This window comes from Pimephales promelas, chromosome 4 (genome assembly GCF_988280905.1).
Source record: "Pimephales promelas chromosome 4, fPimPro1.hap1.1, whole genome shotgun sequence".
In the NCBI taxonomy this organism is placed as follows: Eukaryota; Metazoa; Chordata; class Actinopteri; order Cypriniformes; family Leuciscidae; genus Pimephales; species Pimephales promelas.
This window is the reverse complement of record NC_142772.1, coordinates 8,943,111-8,963,472: the sequence shown is the minus strand read 5'-3', so window position 1 is coordinate 8,963,472 and position 20,362 is coordinate 8,943,111. Positions and strand designations below refer to the sequence as shown.

The 20,362-nt window shown below is 37.0% G+C and overlaps 2 protein-coding genes across 3 annotated transcripts; both read right to left on the bottom strand.

Moving 5' to 3' along the window:
* Positions 1-255: 255 nt before the first annotated feature.
* LOC120472394 (uncharacterized) lies at positions 256-8,569 on the bottom strand. Of its 2 annotated transcripts, none has more exons than XM_039662550.2 (4): positions 8,460-8,569; positions 7,063-7,112; positions 4,360-4,385; positions 256-4,272 (listed from the first exon to the last, which is right to left on the bottom strand). In XM_039662550.2, exons 1-4 carry the CDS (start codon positions 8,489-8,491, stop codon positions 3,934-3,936), a joined length of 447 nt encoding a protein of 148 aa, XP_039518484.2. In that variant the 5' UTR covers positions 8,492-8,569; the 3' UTR covers positions 256-3,933. The 2 variants fall into 2 exon arrangements, with proteins under 2 accessions (XP_039518484.2, XP_039518485.2); XM_039662551.2 differs by having other exon boundaries at positions 256-4,269.
* Positions 8,570-10,663: 2,094 nt separating this feature from the next.
* hspb2 (heat shock protein family B (small) member 2) lies at positions 10,664-14,525 on the bottom strand. Its single transcript, XM_039662393.2, has 2 exons — positions 14,348-14,525; positions 10,664-11,161 (listed from the first exon to the last, which is right to left on the bottom strand). The coding sequence occupies exons 1-2, from the start codon at positions 14,439-14,441 to the stop codon at positions 10,764-10,766; spliced, it is 492 nt and encodes a 163-aa protein (XP_039518327.2). The 5' UTR covers positions 14,442-14,525; the 3' UTR covers positions 10,664-10,763.
* Between the last annotated feature and the right edge of the window lie 5,837 nt (positions 14,526-20,362).

Below are 20,362 nucleotides of genomic sequence, written 5' to 3'. Positions count from 1 at the left end.
AAAACGTTCTGGGCCTCATGAGGATATAAAGATGGGATAGGCTACAATAACAACAGAGTGACGGTCCACCACCAGGCTAAATATAGGCTCTTTAAAACTACATAAAATGTGTAAATGTAATTGAAATAAACAGACAGCCCACTTCCCTATTTTGTGGGTTTTGGAAGATGTGATAACAGTTGAAATTGTTGTCCTAAAGGCAAGAGCAACACACCGCTAATCCAAATGTAGATTTTTTTTTTCTTTAAATGACACTAGTTTCTAGGCTAGTTATTAACTCTTTAGACTTTTAAGGATTAGTGCTTTATTTTTAAAGTTTGTGGGTAAGAATCGTGTAAAAAAAAAAATCCCTTATTTTGGGGAAGGATTCCGGGAAAAATCCCTTATTTTCAATGTTCAATGTTGACAGCTGGTGTTGTATGTTTATGTTAATCAGTTAACTGTTAACGTTTTTATAGTTATGAGGCCCTTGAGTTGTTAGATAACGTAATATAATAATGATAAGCTAATTTTAAACTTTAGTTCGCTGATTCATTCTTTATTAGTTGTAAATTTAGTGAGTAAAGATTTTCCCTCAAAGGTTCTCATAGTCCACAAGTGGAAATTTGTCTTTGGCTTTATACACCACACAGCACACCGACACAATATAACAATATGCATAAAAAATAAAAGTAAAACAATAACATTTCCATGTACAGTCATATGCATAGCCTACATTATTCACCTCTACTCGTCTTCTCAACATTTAATGGCATTTAATTGTCACAAAAGAAAACTGAAAAACTAACAAAATCAGTGTTATGTTATCTTTGACCAACAGAGGGCATAATGACCCAATATATTTGTATTTCAAAGAAAGTCGTTCAAACTTGGAGGTAGATTTGAGTAATTTCACTCACTGTTTGGAGTCCAAAAGAAAAAACATAACATAGATTCAATCAGTAGGCTATTGAATATTGTGATTGAATATTAAATACTGAACATGGAATTTCCCATGTTACCTCAAGAACCTGTTTTGGTTGCAATTTATCGTTTTACAACATAAATCACATAGCCTACAGTCATACCATAACCAACCATATAACAGAAGCTACCCATGGCTCTGATTTCTATTCCAGGGTTGTGGAACTACAATCTGAGCAGCTTTACAGTATTATGCCATTCTACTTCTAGTGAGTGACATGGTATTCTAAGACACAGCAATAGAAGGCTATAATATGTTATAGCCTAACTGAAGGCCTGACATGTTCATATTCTATGGGGAATAGATCTAATGTGTACAAAGAACATGGAATGTCATTCATAAGCATGATCCTAGCCCTTGCTCGTGGTAGACACAGTAATGCTGAGTTTTTGACAACTTGGAAATCATAATTTCCACCCCTATTTTAAAATAACTGCGCTAAAGGTTGGACATTTCAACTTGTAAAGTTGGAACAGACTGACATCTGACCATCTTAAATGGGGCTATGATGTATTTCCAAGGTAGATAGATATAGATATATATCCGTAGATTCCACAATCGACAGCTCCAGACACGTGGGCATCCCCGCCATCTGGGAATGTAGCAGTAAGCATGCATCCGAAGGCGCATACTTCCCTACTTGTATAGTAGCTGAAAAACAGTAGCCTATGTGACAAAAGAAGTATGTCTGAACACAGAGTGCTCATAAAAGAGTGGGCAAAAAGAACCCGGATGACCTAGGCTACTACTTTCGGCGTTATTATGAAGTGTGTGTACGATGGACACTTTATTATTCCCAGAAGCCACAGGAGAGGATTTATGAATGGCATAGACAACTGATACTGGTCACCATAGATATCCATATATAGGCTAGATGTCTCGTCCGCGCTGCTGGCCAATGGAGGTCGACGTCCGCAGCTGGCGGCCATCTTGTCGCAGGCAGCTCGCTAACTCGTAACATTGAGTTTTAATGGTGCATACTTTTTAAATAAACATAACTTTTTTCTCGTTTTTTTATTGATTTCCAAACGGTTTGGTTTCTTATAAACGTCAGAGATGTAGTTACATGTATGACACTGTGTTCTTATGAATAATAAGTTTATAAATAAATAATCACACAGAATTATAGCCATGTTAATAATGTTTGTAAGAAACCAAACCATTTGTAAATCCGTCAAGATTTCAACGAGATAAGAGTATTTGTGTTCGTGCTGATCACTCATCTTACATCAGGTACCGCAGGGCCTGCCAGAAAGCTTGCCTGAGACAAGATGGCCGACGGTGACGACGATAGAGCATAGACAGAATAAGAAGTGGATTAATTATTTTGTCATTTTGCCTCCACGTTTCCCCGATTGCCCACGAGCTTCTCCTCCTGTCCATACAGTAATTTCATACAGAGAGTCGCTTGGTTATGACGCAATCGTTAGCCTACTTTACAAAAAACTGCTTCTACGGGGACATAACATAAGCTACAAAGTAATGGAGCATTTTATACATTTGTCGTGTTTCTTTAGAAATAAATAATGGACAAATGGGGTCTTCAAACGCCTCAGATGTAAAGTTATTCGCTGTCAAAGTGACGCCAAAAAATGAATGGGAGTCAATGGAAATGCTAACACAAGTGAAGTTCTGCTACAAGATGGCAGCTCCCGCGAGGCTTCAATAACTTCGGGTCGATGGATTACCCCCTTGCGATAGAGACTCCGCCGTAAGACATCTAGCCTTTATTATGGATATCTATGCTGGTCACATGATAATGACAGCATGGCAAATGTAGCATGTCTAGATTACATTTATATATAGAACATACTTTAAGTGGTCATGAAGTAATTACTTCAAAATAACCTACTCAAGAGAATATGCGATTTTGGACTCAGCCTAAGAATCCATAAAGCCACAACAGCTTCTGGTTGTAAAAAACAGAGATTTAAACTCCCAAAGACGGTTTACGTATAGCGGCACATTGACACAGCCACTAATGAGGCATCTATGTACAGTGCTATCTATGACTAAAACTGTATTGGTGCTCTCAGAAAAAAAAGGTACAAAAGCTGTCACTGCGGCTGTACCTTTTCAAAAGGTAAACTTTTTGTCCATTTTTGCTAATAGGTACATTTTAAGTTTTAATATGTACATTTTATGTGTTAATATATACAATGTAGGTGCTAATAAGTACATTTTAGGTGCTAATAAGTACATTTTAAATGTTAATATGTACATTTTAGGTGCTAATAAGTACATTTTAGGTGTTAATATGTACATTTTAGGTGCTACTATGTACATTTAAGTGTTAAAATGTACATTTTAGGTGCTAATATGTACATTAGACGTGTTAATATGTACATGTTAAGTGTTAATATGTTCATTTTAGCTCCTAATATGTACATTTTAGGTGCTAATATGTACATTATAAGTGTTAATATGTACATTTTAAGTGTTAATATGTACATTTTAAGTGCTAATATGTACCACTAAGGTACCAATATGCAGCCTTTGGGTACAAAAGTGTACCTTTTAAAAAGGTACAGCCTCAGTTACAGCTTTTGTACCTTTTTTTTCTGAGAGTGTGAGTCATCTTGTTTTGTTTCATTTAATTAAAGGGAACATTGTCTGGAACAAAACAACTATATAGTACATCATACAACCTCTTCCAGAAAAAAGAAAAGCCGGAAAATATGGTAAAACAGGAAGTCACTAATAATGAAACTGTGTAGATACACAAATTTGCTGGGAATGTGATTTGTAAATTGATTTGTAGAAATAATAAAATAGGCTAAACATTTTTAAGCAAACAACCACTTGCTTCTGAAACTAAAGGATTTTATCCATCATGACGTTAGAGACTATGAATTGCACACATAAATGCCTTGCTCAATGGCACAATATACAGCAGTATAAAATGTACAACAATTAAAGAGAAGAAATGTTTGCTCATTTTTTGTTTGTTTGTTTGTTTGCCTTTTTGTTCACCGCATAATTCCACGCTTTGAGTGGACATGTTTCTTATGGGAAAACCTTGTATATGGTGTCTGTAGTTCTCCAGGTGGGATGAATATATCTGCAGGTTTAGCTGAGGTCTGCGTATTTGCAGTAGTTGTTGTGAAGTTTATTGTTGCATACTCTGTGTTGTGGCTGTTTGGAGTCTGTTGTCTCAGTTTTCCCCTGCTGGTCGCATTTTCAGACTGTAGGACTTGAACGTCTGCGTAGTGTAAACCATCGTCATTCTGCTTGCGTTTCTTATTCACCTGGGCATACTGTGGTTCATCTAACACACGGTCATACACAGGAACATCAACACGGGCCTGCTATGAAAAAAAAGCTGTCGTCACAAAAACATTAACATATATTCGGATAAGAGTAACATTTTGCAGTGTCCAGTTTAATCAACACACCTGATGGGGAGGAACCACAGGTGGACCTGTTGTAAAGATGTACATGACAATCAACATCACAACAACTGGATAATCAAGTCTTGATAATCAAAGTTTCCTTTTAATCTACAAACCCAAATTCAGAAAAGTTGGGACATTTTTATTTACCTGACAAAAGGGCAAAGAAAAGAGTTTTTGCTGACCAACTTATTTTGTAAAACTGCCTATATGCAATGTTGATTTTGACGACTGCAACAACTCTCCTCCTCATGGTGCATGAAGACAATATAGACACACATCCTCTTCCTGGCAGATTCCTAACATCTTTAGTTGATTATAACTTGGGGATGGGGGAAATGGGGATTTTCAATTCTTTATTTTCTTACAGGCACTTTCCATTTTGTGATGCTCAACAATCTTTTGATGCACATTAGAACTATATTCTTTGGTTTTACTCATTTTGATGGATGATTCAGGAAATTTGATTGGACAATTTCATGTTCCTAGTCACCCTGGTGTGCTAAAAATTAATGGGACTATACTTTGGAGATTTTACTCGTAAAAAAATTCTAGTGGTGCCAATAATTGTGGCCAACGAACGTGTTTTGGAGCAAAACATTTATTTCATAATCTGATCCCCCCCCCCCCCCCCAGTTTCAATTATTTAAATGAAAGGTTACATTTTTGCACAATTTTTGAATGAAAGATCAATAGGATAAACAATGCTGATTTATTTTGGTAACACTTTACAATAAGGTTCATTAGTTAACATTAGTAAATGCATTAACTAACATGAACTAACAATGAGCAATGCATTAGTTACAGTGTTTATTGATCTTTGTTAATGTTAGTTAATACAAATACAGCTGTTCATTGTGCGTTCATGTTAGTTCACAGTCCATTAACTAATGTTAACTAATACAACCTTTGATTTTAATAACGTATTAGTAAATGTTGGAATTAATATTAACTAAGATTAATAAATGCTGAAGAAGTATTGTTCACATATTGTACATGTTAACTAATGTAGTTAACTAATGTTAACTAATGAACCTTATTGTAAAGTGTTACCTTTATTTTTTTACAGCCATTTTTGATCATATTTACCAGTGGTGCCATTCATTCTGACCACAATAGCCTACATCATATGATACAAATTTCGCTATGTTGGACGATATCTTTCAATATATTTTCTGATGTTCATTCATGTTTATTTCATTCTGTAACATAGTAAAGAGGAAGGGATGATCGCATTCACTCGAACTGAGGAGTTTTGTGAATAAAAAAAAAAACGTGAACAAAAACAGAGCCTATTAAATGGCGTATTATCATGAAAATCAAAATGACGTCATAGGTTACGGCGGAATTTTTTACAATAATGACGGACAGTGTGGAAGGAGTTTTGCCTGGTCTGCGCAACAAAAGTAACCCAAGGTGTTGAAGAGCCGAAATCGTACTTACAGGTGTGAATGAAAATCAACTCGCGGAAACATCTTAAAAGCTCAATTCTGCAGGGAAACCACAGACTTTGCAACACTGCGGAAGCTAGTGCTCTCCTTGCCTAAAAGAGATTCAAGTGGCATTCCTTTGTAGGGGAATTTACGGTTAAGATCAGATATGATGAATGAAGACCAGGGGTCAGAGATGCAATCAATTGAATGTATTTTTTTCTGAAGAATAGTTTGCCTTTATATCACCAGAAGTCAGCTTCAACACTCAGAAGGACTTTGAATAGGCTGCTCTCTTACATTCTCAAAACAACAGCAATTACACTCTAACACGTCACAATACTTTATCATGTCAGGTTGAATGAGGTTGAAAGGCACAGATTAACTACTGTAAGGAAAGAAGCAAATCTCTATTTATTGACCCACTGAGGTCACAAATGAGTTTATATTCCAGTTTGTCTCCCCTGCGTGTCAGTTGCTCACCTCACAACGTAACAATACTGACACACACACACATACACAGCTTCTTCAAGGTTGGAGTTGGTCGAGTTCTAGCTCTGACCAGGAAATTTTTCCAAACGTGTACTGATAAGATGTACTCAATAAGAGGTTCAGACAATATTTGTCATTGTTCTGTAATGATTGAAGATGGAATGTAAAGGAAATTCTTTAACCATAATAATACGTAGGCAACAGGCCTGAGTGACTTTAGTGACCTAGGCTGTCAGGGTCAGAAGACCCAAGCCTGAGATCACGATATCCTCACCTATTACTAATTCATCTTCTTATTGTGGACTGTTTCAAAAAAGTTAAAGTTCAATAAGCTTTTCACTTTTATTTTGCCTCAGTCCCGACGTTTTTGGAGTGTGTTGCAGCCATCAAAACCAATTTTTGTTTATAGACCATTTCACAAGATGTAAACAACACTGGTCCAGAAGCACTTCCTGTTTCAGTTTGTAACTGTTTTCTTTATTTCACATGTAAAGAAAACATCTTAAAGATGTTTGTTCAACTTTTTGATTCAATTTTAAATGTTCTGTTGGTTGTATTTTATCCCAGCCTTTATGTAGTGTTAAAAACCTGAAACAGGAAGTACTTCTGGACCAGTGTTGTTTACATCTTGTGAAATGGTCTATATTTACAAAATAAAAGTTGGTCAGTGAAAACTTAATAAAGAGAATTAACAGATTTTATTACATTTTACAAAATGTCCCAACTATTCTGGATTTGGGGTTGTATTATCTCATAAATGTAGCTGAGATTTTTTTTTTGTTACCTTCTCCTTTTGTCCGTTTTTGTGTCAGTTTTTTTGGATTTATTCCCCATCTAAGGAATGAAAAACCATACTCAAATACAATATATACTCAAATACAAATACAAACTCAAATAGAGAAGTTCTATTGTGTATTTCCCTAAATCACAAAATTGATCATTGATAGACTTATCTCTTGTGAAAATGAAGTGCACTAAATAGTATTGAATGTGTTCTTCTAGGGTACCTCAAATCTTATTTTAATAGTAATTAAATAAATGCAAGTTCACTGTAAAACATATTTTCAAGATTTGTTATCACAACATATTTTCTTTTGTCAAATCAACTTTATAATAATTTATTTAGTTGAGATAACTTATTATTTTGAGTTTCTGATGGTTAAATTAATCTACTTCATTGTATTAACTCACTTTTTCCAGTTCAATCAACTTAAAATTTTAAGGCAACCCAGGTTACTTACTTTTTTTAAGTTAAACCAACAATATTTTTTTACAGTGTAGTAATCACAACATTTTTTCTTTTGTCAAATCAACTTAAATAATTTATTTAGTTCAGATAACATATAATTTTGAGTTTATGATGGTTAAATTAATCTCCTTCATTCTATTAACTCACTTTTTCTCACAATGAACTTAAAATTTTAAGGCAACCAGGTTACTTACTTTTTTAAGTTAAACCATCAATATTTTTTTACAGTGAGAGAGTACACATTCACGAGTGTTTCTATACCTAAAAAGTACACTTTGTGATGTCAAATAAAACTAGTGTGTTATATGATATTACATTTAAAGTTAGCTATACATATAATTGTAACTTCATCATTACAAATGTGAAATAACAACAAAAATGTAACTACATGGCATACAAGTTTCAGCAAAAATAACATTTTAGTATATTTTAAGTTTACCATAAATAATTATCAGTACACTTAAACCATATTTCAAAGACAAAAGAAGTCAATATGAAATAACATATTAAATATTCATATATTGTGTCAGAAAACAAATTTATTTAGCACAAGTACATTATTTTAAAATATATGATTTCTGTATTAATACTCTTTTTAAAATTATTCTAAAGTCCAGTTTTTCACAATAGATATGAAGTGAATAGTCAACTTTTGTGTTAAAACTTCATATCAATTAGGAACAGACAAAGGGGATCAATGTTTCTCAAAGTATGACATATGTAAAAGTTATAGCATTATGATAAATAGTGGTCAGAACACTCTTTAGTTAAGCAAATGAATCTAGTTTAAAGTAGTTTCCTCCCATCAAGATCCTACTGCGATAGAAACAATCACATGTGACAAAAACCTGTGGATTTTGAATAGATAAATGCTGTAAATCATGCTCAGTGTGTTTAAAACAATTCAAAGATACAAATTTTTAGCTACTTACTTTTCCACTGTTTTGGTTACATTGCTCCCCATGGCAGAGTTCGTGGTCAGAGCACAGTTAGCTAGTGTTGATCATTTGCTCATATTCCATTTCCTGGTTCCTCTGTAACTGGAGTCCTGCAGGTGTTCCTCTTCAAGAAAGCCACCTTTGTACTTCCAACTGTGATGCCCCTATCGTCGAGGCTGACCTTGAGGTCATGAATGTTTGACAATATCTTTAATGTTGTATATTTTAATATTGCAGTCATTCATTCATTAACAGGATGAAAGTATAACTAGAGATCTCCTTGTGTTTACAGAGAACTTCCTTAGTTGACTTGCATTGTATGGAAGTGTAATATTCACAATTATGTGAATGTAAACAAATAAAACTGCATCAGATTTTTTTTCTTTTTCCGAAGCTATAATCTTTCTGTTTGAGCATCCCAACAAGCTATAGGCATGAAACTGAAATTCACCTTTTTCACCCAGACTTCTCTCTGTGACGTTTATGCCAGACTTCTCAAAGCATTAAAGGAGAAGTTCATTTTTGAAAAAACTTTTGCTGATAATTTACTCACCCCCATGTCATCCAAGATGTCGAAAAGTCGAAAAGAAATGAAGGTTTTTGATGAAAACATTCCAGGATTTTTCTCCATATAATGCACTTTAATGGGAACCAAACGGTTCAAGGTCCAAAAGACAGTTTCAGTGCAAACTGTTCAAAGGGCTTTAAATGATTCCAGACGATGAATAAGGGTCTTATCAAGCGAAACGATCGCTCATTTAATAAATAAATAACAAAGTTTAAGTTTTATAAGCTCAAATGCTCGCCTTGCTCTGTACTGTGATGTGCGTTCGTGACTCTCCTGTTCGAACTCATTCATCAAAATGAACGAATCTTTTTTCCGAGTTTTTCATTCGTTTTGTTTGTTGAATGAACCAAATGACTCTGAAAAAGATCCGTTCATTTTGATTAACGAGTTCGAACAGGAGAGTCACGAACGCGCATCACAGAACAGAGCAAGGTGACCATTTGAGCTTATAAAACTTAAACTTTGTTATTTATTTATTAAATGAGCGATCGTTTCGCTTGATAAGACCCTTATTCATCGTCTGGAATCGTTTAAAGCCCTTTGAACAGTTTGCAGTTTGCACTGAAAGTGTCTTTTGGACCTTGAACCGTTTGGTTCCCAGTAAAGTGCATTATATGGAGAAAAATGCTGGAATGTTTTCATCAAAAAGCTTAATTTCTTTTTGACTGAAGAAAGAAAGACATGGATATCTTGGATGACTTGGGGGAGAGTAAATTATCAGCAAAAGTTTTTTTAAAAAGTGAACTACTCCTTTAAATTTGCCTAAACTCTGCGTTGGATTGCAAACTCAAATTCAGATCTGATTCCATCCAATCAAAAACCTAGAACCACCACATAGTTTTCTTTTTCCACAATCCGTTTTACTCAGATGTATGTCACAAGAGGGTAGAAAATATCTGTCACGCACCGTTACAATGGCTCAAGTTTGTGGTGATCTTTTTGTCCAACCTGAAGCAGATGAACTGGGGAAACCGGTTTCAAAATGTCATCATTTTTACAATACCTGGATGTCATAAAACTGAGGCAAGACCATTATAAAATACTTGCCAAGCAGAAAAGTTTATTACAAAACAATATTTATCTAGTGAAAATACACACATGGCCACACATCCAGCAAGTTTTTCCCGAGGGAACTTAAAGTGCATCATAAAATTCCAGTGTGTACAGTGAATTTGTAATATTGTAATATATTTCTTCTGTAATGCAGCCTTGTCCATGTGAGACTTCTTTCAAAAACATGAAAACAATTGAATTATTCCAAACTTTTCATCAGTATTGTATAGACCATTTCACAAGATGTAAACAACACTGGTCCAGAAGCACTTCCTGTTTCAGTTTTTTAACACTGCATAAAAGCTGGGATAAAATACAACCAACAGAACATTTAAAACTGAATCAAAAAGTTAAACAAACATCTTTAAGATGTTTTATTTACATGTGAAATAAAGAAAAAAGTTACAAACTGAAACAGGAAGTGCTTCTGGACCAGTGTTGTTTACATCATGTGAAATGGTCTATATACAGACTCAGAACTATCTGCAGACTTTATCTGCACTAATGCAGTGGAATGCAAACTGTGAGAGAACAGAACTGAGAGAAATACTAATGACTCAAAATATCCCCCTTTTTTTTTTTAATAAACAAACAAGCAAAATGTTGGGCATTCCAACTCCATTGACTTTTCTATGGTGTCTTTCCATGTGGGCCTGCTTCTATTAACTTTTGCTTTCCTAGCTGTCCATTTTAATCTTGAGCTGGTTGATTTTAGGCTCCAGGTCCTCAGTTTTTCGTGGGGCCTGGATACACATTATCCCGTCATGTGAGATAGACACCTGCACCAGCAGCGGATCCACACCCATTGGCAAGATATACGTGCGGGTAAACTCACGACTCACGAAGCCATGCTGGTCCATTCGCTGAGCGTGACGTCCAGTCACCTCCAACAGGTTGTCCACAGTTCGCACACTGATCTCATCTGGTGTGAACTGGCACACATCCAGCAAAACCCGATACCAGTCGTCTTCACTGTCTACCTGAGAGAAGCCCCTCTCGAGCTGCTTGTTGATGCGGGGACGAATGTAGTAACCGTGGTATAGGACAGGGGCCAACAGCTCCTTGGGAGACAGTGCTGAGAGGGTGAGAAGGGAAAAAAAGAATCATAACCATTAATACTTGCTTCCAATAACATGTAATTTGTCTCTGCACAATGATGCATGGCACAACACAATCACAGCCAATATGGACATATTTAATGCCTATCCTGCGTTCCATTCAACTTGGTATATCAGAATTTCCTCCTTCCTGCTTGGAAAAGTGCAAGTGAATGGCAATTAAAGTCGAACTTAGAACCTTTGAAAGGTCATGCAGGCATATAATGATACAAAAAATCAAATGCCAAGTTCTTAAAAATGTAGTCGTTGTGTTTGCGTTTCATAGTAGTTCTCAAGTTTAAATAATGTAAAAAAAAAAAAATTAAGTTCACAAGCACAAATTTTTACTTCATACAGTAAATCATAATGAATTATTAAATCGTAAAAGTCCACCTGCATGACATCTGATACAACCTAAACTAGCCATGCCTTGTCATAAAATGTGAAATTGTCATTTTAAGAGGATTATTGACCTCTCTGTCATATAATTTACTGTATCACTCAGAAAAAAAGGTACAAAAGCTGTCACTGGGGATGTACCTTTTCAAAAGGTAAACTTTTGTCCATTTTAGGTGCTAATAAGTACATTTTAAGTTTTAATACGTACATTGTAGGTGCTAATATGTACATTGTATGTGCTAATAAGTACATTTTATGTGCTAATAAGTACATTTTAAGTGTTAATATGTACATTTTAAGTGTTAATATGAACATTTGAGGAGCTAATATGTACATTTTAAGTGTTAATATGTACATTTTAGGTGCTAAAAAGTACATTTTAGGTGTTAATATGTACAGTTTAGGAGCTAATATGTACATTTTAAGTGTTAATAAGTTCATTTTAGGTCCTAATATGTACAGTTTAGGTGCTTATATGTACATTTTAGGTGCTAATATGTACATTTTAAGTGTTAACATGTACATTTTAAGTGCACTCTAAAAAATGCTGGGTTGTTTTAACCCAATTGGCTGGGTTCGTCATATTTTACCCAAAATTGGGTTAAAACAACCCAGCATTTTTTAGAGTGTGCTAATATGTACCACTAAGGTACCAATATGCAGCCTTTGGGTACAAAAGTGTACCTTTTGAAAAGGTACAGCCCCAGTTACAGCTTTTGTACCTTTTTTTCTGAGAATGTATTATATGTTTTTCTGCATGAAAATATATAATTTCCTGTGGGCTGCAAACTAAATACATTTAAAATAATTAAATTAAAATAAAATAAAGACATTTTTAACTATGTAAGAGTCATTTCCAGTGTTGGGCCTAACGCGAGTTAGCCTATACGTAACCAGATTACTTGCATTACTTTTAAACTTACAACAAAATATCTAAGTTACTTTTTCAAATAAGTAACGCAAGTTACTTTGTATTCCCATTTATTCACTGACTGCTCTCCTGTTCCCATGTTGAGAGAAAATGGGAGTAAATGTGCAGAGGCATTGTGTGAACATAATGGTTATTATAGTTCTAGACCAAATGTGAGCATGCATTTACTCATCTCATTTGCTCGAAAATAGATTTAAAATTTCTCAAAAGGAATAAAAACAGTGAAATGCAAACTCAGAAAATTATGCAAACCTGCAATAATAAAAAAAAAATTAAATTACATTTTTAAAAATTAAATTAATGACTTTAGATTGGTTCATTTTTAGAGAGTAACGCATTGTACTTTTAAAAGTAACTTTCCCAAATGCAGGTAATTTCATCAAAAATAAACATTTGTGAGATTTAGTCTGTCAAAACTATACTATAAAACTATAATTTTGTGTCCCTGGAAAATAGTGATCTATGATATTGTATTATGTTACAAAAATTTTACATAAATGACACTTCAAATACTATACAGTCATGGTTGGGTGTAACAAAGTGCACAACGAAGGAGATACTCATAATAAGCTTTAATTGTAGATTCAAACAAGGAAACATGAAGGAGATAACTTGGAGAAACTGAATTGTACACCATTTCGCCATAAACGTTAAACAAGCCAAGACCAAGAACTTTCAGATACTGAGGGCTCAACAAGCCCACCAAAGGAGTTAATTAACATGGGACAGGTGAATTAGATGAACCAGTGAAACAAGACTAGGTCAAAGCAAAAAAGGCAAACAGAATCTGAACAAAGTTCAGAAAACAAAGACAAAACTGAAAATAACCCTGCCATTACTCCCCTCTCTCAGAAGGCGCGACCTCATGCCAAAAATTCGGTTACAGAGGTTGTCACTCCCGTAAATAAACAGCGTGTGAACGTAACCGTATTAAGGACAAAAAAAAAAATAGCATCATGTCATTTAACCTGGATCAATTTGCTACTACACTCTTAGAAGAAAAGGTTCTATAGAACCTTAAAAGGTTCTATCAGCGCTATGTATTTGGAACCCCTAAAAGGTTCTATACACTCTTAAAAAAAGGGTTCCTCTGGGTTCCCTGTGGTTCCGTACTTGGCCAATAGAACCTTTGACCAAAAAAATGGTTCTATATAGAACCATTTTGGAGTGCCATATATGAAGCGGGGAATGGAACAATTTCTGGTTCTAAATAGAACCATTTCTTGAGTGTAATCAAGTCCCTAAGAACTGTATTCAAATATAATGCTCTGCCTTTTTAAATTCTAATTTTAAATAGTGTTCTAGAAGACACCGGAAATGTGCATGTCAAGTTTATTTAAAATGTGTGATGCCAGATCGAGACAAGGTTCTGCTTACAGTGTCTATTTTTATCCTACAAGACACGTGATACCCTTACGCTGTTATAGCCTGTGAGACAGGAGTCTTCACAGTTGACTTCCAAATCTGCTGCTGAATTGTTAAAGATCTAAAAATATCAGTTCATAATCAGTTATGATGGGGATAACGAGTTAAATCGGTCATGTCATGAGTGGAATTCTAAATACAGCAAGTTGTTGTGAGAGGTTCATTTCGTTGTAAGAGGAATACAGTCATATATTAATTGGCTATAGATCCACCCTTAATTCAGACAATCAATTTTTTTTGCTTCTTATAACTGTTAAAATCAAATGTGACCTACTGTATGAGACCTGCTGAAGACATTTAAAGCATGCAAGCCAATATCAGAATACAAGCAACGTAGAAATATATAGACCCACATATACAAAAGATGTTTTCCCTGAAATTTAAAATTAAAGACTCTGATTTTACTTACCCTCTGCAAAGTTCTGATCATAGATTCGAGGAGGAGTACACATCTCGTAATTCAAACTCATTGGGTATGCATGAGGAACGGTGCGGTCGGCCATTTTGATCTCTGTAGCAGGTTGCCAAGATAACTGGAGAATTTACTGGATTGACAGACTTTAATTAGGCTACTCTGACTTTTGCCGTGTGATAGAAGCAGGAAGTATAGAAAAGAGAGAGGGGCGGAAAGAACAACGGGGGAACCGAGAAGAGAGACTGCGCACTTGAGACAGGAGGGAGAAAAATGTTGCTACAAATAGCTTGTAGTAAACTCTGTGGAGCTGCATAGCCAACATGTATACACAAATAGATATACACAAACACAGGGTGAATAGTGATAGACTCAGAAAGCCTAACAGCCGGTCATAAGTTCAAAAAACTGATTAATATTCTAATTAAAAAATTATTTTATTTTAAAATTGCTTTTGTTTCTAACTGAATGAGATAAACATAATATTGAAATAACACAGTAATACTGTGTATTTATTAAACCACTGAATAAAATGATATAAAATCATGTGAAAACTATCAAATATATACAAAAATATAATACAGATTAAATTATTGCAAACTCAATTGAGTTTGTTCCCATCTTTGATTTCAGAATGAGGACATGATTCCATCAAATATCTCTACAACCGGTGAATGTCCAACTCTCTGGAAACCCAGCTCAAACAATGGAGAAAATGCTCACGGTCCCTCCAGTATAGAGTACCCTTATTAGCTGATAATCCAGATTATGTTCATAAACGACAAATTTATACCGTAGATCTCCTCTCTGAGAAACCCTCAGACTGAAATCTACACTGACTGATGTTTTCAGACTGTTGAGAAACTAGGGATCAGGTGTTTTTTTCATTCTCACCTGAAATGAAAAGTATTGGGAGAAACCCATTTCATAATTCATTACATATTCAACATTCATTACAGTTCAGTTCTGTCTGCCCCCTGGCTGGTTTGTTTCTATGGTGTTTGATTGATTGTTACTGTAGTTCAGTTCAGGTGTGTCTTGTTAATTTGCTCTTCAGTTCTGTCTACTTAAACCATGTGTTCTGACTTGTTCTTTGTCAGTTCTAAACGTTACATGTAGTTGGTTGTCCTGTTCCTGTACCTGTAATCCTTTGAGTTAATCTTTAAATAAAGCTGCTGCACGTGGACCCTGCTTCATTCTTGCTGCAACCCATTGTAACACATACATTATGTAATCACATTACTTTTTGATGTAACTGAAAATTACATTCTAATCACACCAATACATTTATTTGCAGCCAATTAAGTTTCTGCGTCATTAAGAGGAGAAAAGTGCTCTGTGGGGGCCCCGCTGGGCATTACTGGTGTAGCACCACCCCAACACAGTACGCACGACGCTCTACGTCCCTGGGCTGGAGGTCCAGTTGCACCGTAAACCAACTCAATCTCTTCCACCTCATATAGGGGTATACTGGAAGAGATTTTGATGGAGAGCGGGAGAGTCTTCACTCCGATGAGGCGAGTGAAGTAGTAAGTTACTGCCGAGAATATTGGGCTTGCACCGTAAACCAGCTCAATCTCTTCCATCTCAGATAGGGGTATTACTTTATTTTATTTTTACTCTTAACTGTTTTTATTTATATTGATTGCATTTACTGAATGAGCACTGTGCCACTGTTCGTCCGACTGTACTATACATTTTATTTTCGACACTGTATTTTATTTTTATTATTATGATTTTTTTCTAAACTGTTTTAATTATTCTGACTTCTTTTGATTATTTTAATTTCTTCCATGTAAAGCACTTTGAATTGCCACTGTGTATGAAATGTGCTATATAAATAAACTTGCCTTGCCTTGCAGATGAAGTATTTTCAAGAACAACAGTCACAGTAATAGTTATGAATGGGAGCTGGAATTGATGCATGATTAATCATAATTTCCTCCCAATCTAAAATCAAAACTTGGAAAATGAAACAATGATACGACTCCTTAGATATTACAAACATTTCTTGACCTGCAAGAGTCACGAATAGAAGGAATGGATGGGTATTCTGGAGCAACTTGGTATCTCTGACTAACTGGCGGCCATCTTTGTCTGTAGAAGAAAAGAAAAAAATCCCCATACATTGGTTTTCCACTTGGTGGCAGTGTACAGGATGATGCATAGTGTCCACTGTACTGGTTGATGTGTACCTTAAGCCTCGTTCACACATGATTTTAAAACGTCGGGCTGAACTGTGCGGTTCACTACATGACTTACTCTCTGTAAAATCAGGAGTGTTGAAGTTGTTTAGCTGTTCACACCACACAACAGAACGTGATTGATCCACAACAGGAGGTAACGCACTACACGAGTTGACAACGCACTACATAGAGACACAACCACGATCGGATGATCATTTGTGACTCTGATAGCTGTTTTAGTACTATGGTACGGTCTAAATCCTGAAAATAATCAAATAAATAACTAGTTGACAACAACTCTGTCACCCAACGATTCTATCTTGTCTACAAACCACGTTTTGTCGCGAAAAACTACGCAATAAAACAAACCAGAATTGACGTGAAACAGCATATGCGCCAATACCCAGCGAAGAAGAGAACACAACACGTGAATATGGACGTCAGATGACAAAAAAATGCAAAAAAAAGAAAAAATAAGATTTACCCGGTGACCTCAACCCATGCATTGCTATGATTGGCTGTACTCATGACATCACTGAGGTTGAGTCACGCGACAGCTCTGGATATCTAGCATGCTAGATATTTTTCTGGGCTTGGCGACGCATCTGCGAGGCGTCTGCTGCGAGCGTCTTCGTTGCGTTGGCTCTTTCATACTAACAGATTGGCAAGCGTTCATCGCCCGCTAATCCCCCGCGATTTGCACGCGATAACACCCTGACCTGTCAGCGATATCAAAGATTTGCAAATCGGGCTTAAAATCCTGTAGTGTGAACTTGGCATAAGCCATCAAAACCCATGCATGCGCAAGAAAAAGGCTTTTTTAATATAGCTCTCCACTCTAGTGTCCTCTTACCGTGAAAGTGTTAAAGAATCATTCAAAACAAAATATTATAGTTTCCTCCAAAAAAAAAAAAATTAAGCAGAACATCTGTTTTCAACACTGTTAGCAATAAGAAATGTGGAGGACCAGAGAGCAGTGGAAGGTCCGCAAGTCCTCAGCGGAGGTGAAGCAATGTCTGACCTCGGTGGAGTCGACATACAGAGGGAGTCCGGAATGGCAGATGGTCCACACAGAAGTCAAGGGTGTAAGGAGCGCAGGTGCGGGAGAAAGGGCGACAGGTCGAGGCAGAACGTAGCGCACCAAGGCTGTAAGCAGACCCTTAGGCCGTGTGTCCACCAAAGCGTTTTTCCACGCGCCTGGCGTATGTTTTCAATTGTTTTCAATGGGAGCGCCGCGTTTTTTAAACGCCACGAGCGTACCGAGGCGCTGAGCGTTTTTTTCCACGCTGAAGCGCCGAGCGCCCGCCATTTTTACTGGTCGCTGGGAGTGGAAAAATGTTCAACTTGGATAAAACGCAGCACTCATCACTGTCACTTTTTATTCATCCGTGCAATCATAGTGGAGGAGAGGCGGGACTAAACCACACTGACCAACTGTTACAACATTCAAACTGTGTTGCGGATATTCTGTATCATAGCAACGAAACATCTCAACGGAAAAAACGCTGCGCTGCCAAAACGCTCTCAAGCGCCCAAAGCACGGCGTCTTCAGCAGAGCGTCTAGCGTTTTCAGCTGGCAAAAAACGCTTTGGTGGACACACGGCCTTAGACTGAAGTTCTATGCAGAAACAAAAAAAAAGTGTTCTGAATAGTTTGGGGAGGTGGTGGGAGAGGAAGGCTGGGCAGGGCGAGTGGGACTGACAGGTTCAGGAATCAGTACAAAATAAAACTTAAAAAGTGTCCTTGCCAGAAATACACTCTTTGTAGCAGGGGGTGGGCAGGACTCACTTCTGAACCCTCAACCTCAACGTCCACCAGCACTCCCTCAGCGATGGATGGCTTGGCCGGTCAAGTGTGCGCTGATCATGTTCTGTGGCGATGTGGTCCTCAGTCACTCTTGTGGGCGCAGGCTCCTTCATCGAGGCGGTCTCCGTAGCGCTACCTGCGGTGGGCTCAGCTCATCGATCCTCGCCGTCCTGGTGGTTCTGGCTGGGCACTGGATGGGGAGTGGGGCTGGCGGCATCCTCGACGGTGAACACAGATCCACACAATCCACATATGTTGTGGAGCTCCCTCGAGGGCGGCACTGATTCTGACATCCAGCAACGTGCACAGACAGTTATCCGGGAAGGTGATCTGATGGGCGAGATCCAAAAATTCTTCAAAGTGTTTTTTGAGGGAGCATTCTCCCTGCTCAAGGCACACGAGTTTAACTGCTGGAAAGTTTGTGATGCAAGCAGGGGTGAAAAATGGCACAAACATACTGAACACTGAAAACATATTCAATATATCCCGCATTCAAATTTGTTTGGTCCAGTATTATGTCACGGGTAGTTGCTGGCCGACAGATGAGGACGATGTATATGAAGATCCAACAGAAAGGCAAACATAGAGCAACACACAATTAACATAGACAATGACAGACACTGAAAAGAGAGAGACACTGTCAGCATCCTGCCTCCTGTTGTCCTTCTCCGGGCCTCTAGAGGTCACCTGTGTTCCCTTCTGTCTTAGTTCCTCCTCGTGCATCCTTGTTAGCTATTATGCTGGTCACCTGTGCCTTGTTTCCCTTAGAGCATTTTAGCTGTGTTTTTCCCCTTGTTCCTCACTCGGTTTTTGAGTCTTGGCTATGTGATTCCTGCTGTGATTCTCTGTGGTCTTCTTAGTTACCAAGCAATCCCAAGTAAGCTATAGACCTTATTCAGAGCGCCGCCATGACAGGTACGAAAGTGAGGCTGTGAGGGATAGACTTACCGTGTTTCCAATGGCATCCGGTGTAAAAAGCTGAATAAAGTGGCTAGATTACTTACATTTTTCCACAGCTTACATTGTCGGGAGTTTTTTGTCAACTGACATTTCTTGGAAAGATATTTTTCCAGTGTTTCATGAGCAGAACAATCTGAAAACACATTAAATAACAGTACAGCCCATTGAAGAGATGCAAGTCTATCTGTCAAGTGTTTTCTTCTAGCTGTGAGGTGTCCACACTTAACAAGGACAAGACTTCGGATTTCACTCAGATAAATTTATTTTGACCAGTTCAAGTAACAGGAGTAACAGGAGTAACAGGTGAAAAACCTTTAAATACAAAAAATAAAGCATTTTGAGTAAACAGGTATTATTCACAGTCTCAGTAAACACAAGTCAAGGTAAGTATTTCAACCAGGTAAGTATATTTAGATGTATAATGTCCCACAAACAATTATATTTTAACAGGATTTACTAATCTGTATTTTAAGCATTAACAAGTCTATTGAAGCATTTACTTACAAATATAAAAGGTAAAAAGCACACACTTTATCCATAAACATCCAAGGATTTGGTTTTAGCAATTTATTTCTTTAACTATGCAGTGACAATTTTTAACTCACACCCACATTAACACACTTAGCTTATTAAATACATTTCTGCACCTAAACAGTTAAGGATCTGAACGTCAGTCCATATGAGCTTACCGATAGCCTGTCACAATCAAAAGTCTCATTCCTCACAGTGGATGCATAATGCTTCTGCCGTCCTCTCAGTCCATTTCATTTCAGCCAAATGACTGCATTGTGTGTGTATATATGCTCCCGCTCACTTAACTGGGCACGAGCTTCTGATTACCCCAATTTCATTCACCTGGTCGCAAGTGTGCCAAGGCGCGCACAGTCACGTGCGCACTACCAATACAGAGCGGCACGCAGATAGGACGCCATGGAAGAGGAGGAAATGAGACAGGCTCACAGGAGACAAAACACAGCGCGACACCTCCCACTCGATCTTTGCGGGGCAGCGCTCAGAAAGATCGTACTCTCAGGTGGGCTGGTCTCTGACTTGATCCTCC

Bases quoted from the DNA above. Each gene is read 5' to 3' on its own strand.
- LOC120472394 (XM_039662550.2), bottom strand. From the start codon at position 8,491: ATGGGGAGCAATGTAACCAAAACAGTGGAAAA. The intron at 4,386-7,062 runs GTAACAAAAAAA...TCTTTACAACAG, and splicing joins AAAACGGACAAAAGGAGAAG to GTCCACCTGTGGTTCCTCCC. The intron at 4,273-4,359 runs GTGTGTTGATTA...TTTTTTTCATAG, and splicing joins CTGTGGTTCCTCCCCATCAG to CAGGCCCGTGTTGATGTTCC.
- hspb2 (XM_039662393.2), bottom strand. From the start codon at position 14,441: ATGGCCGACCGCACCGTTCCTCATGCATACCCAATGAGTTTGAATTAC. The intron at 11,162-14,347 runs GTAAGTAAAATC...TCACCCTCTCAG, and splicing joins TGATCAGAACTTTGCAGAGG to CACTGTCTCCCAAGGAGCTG.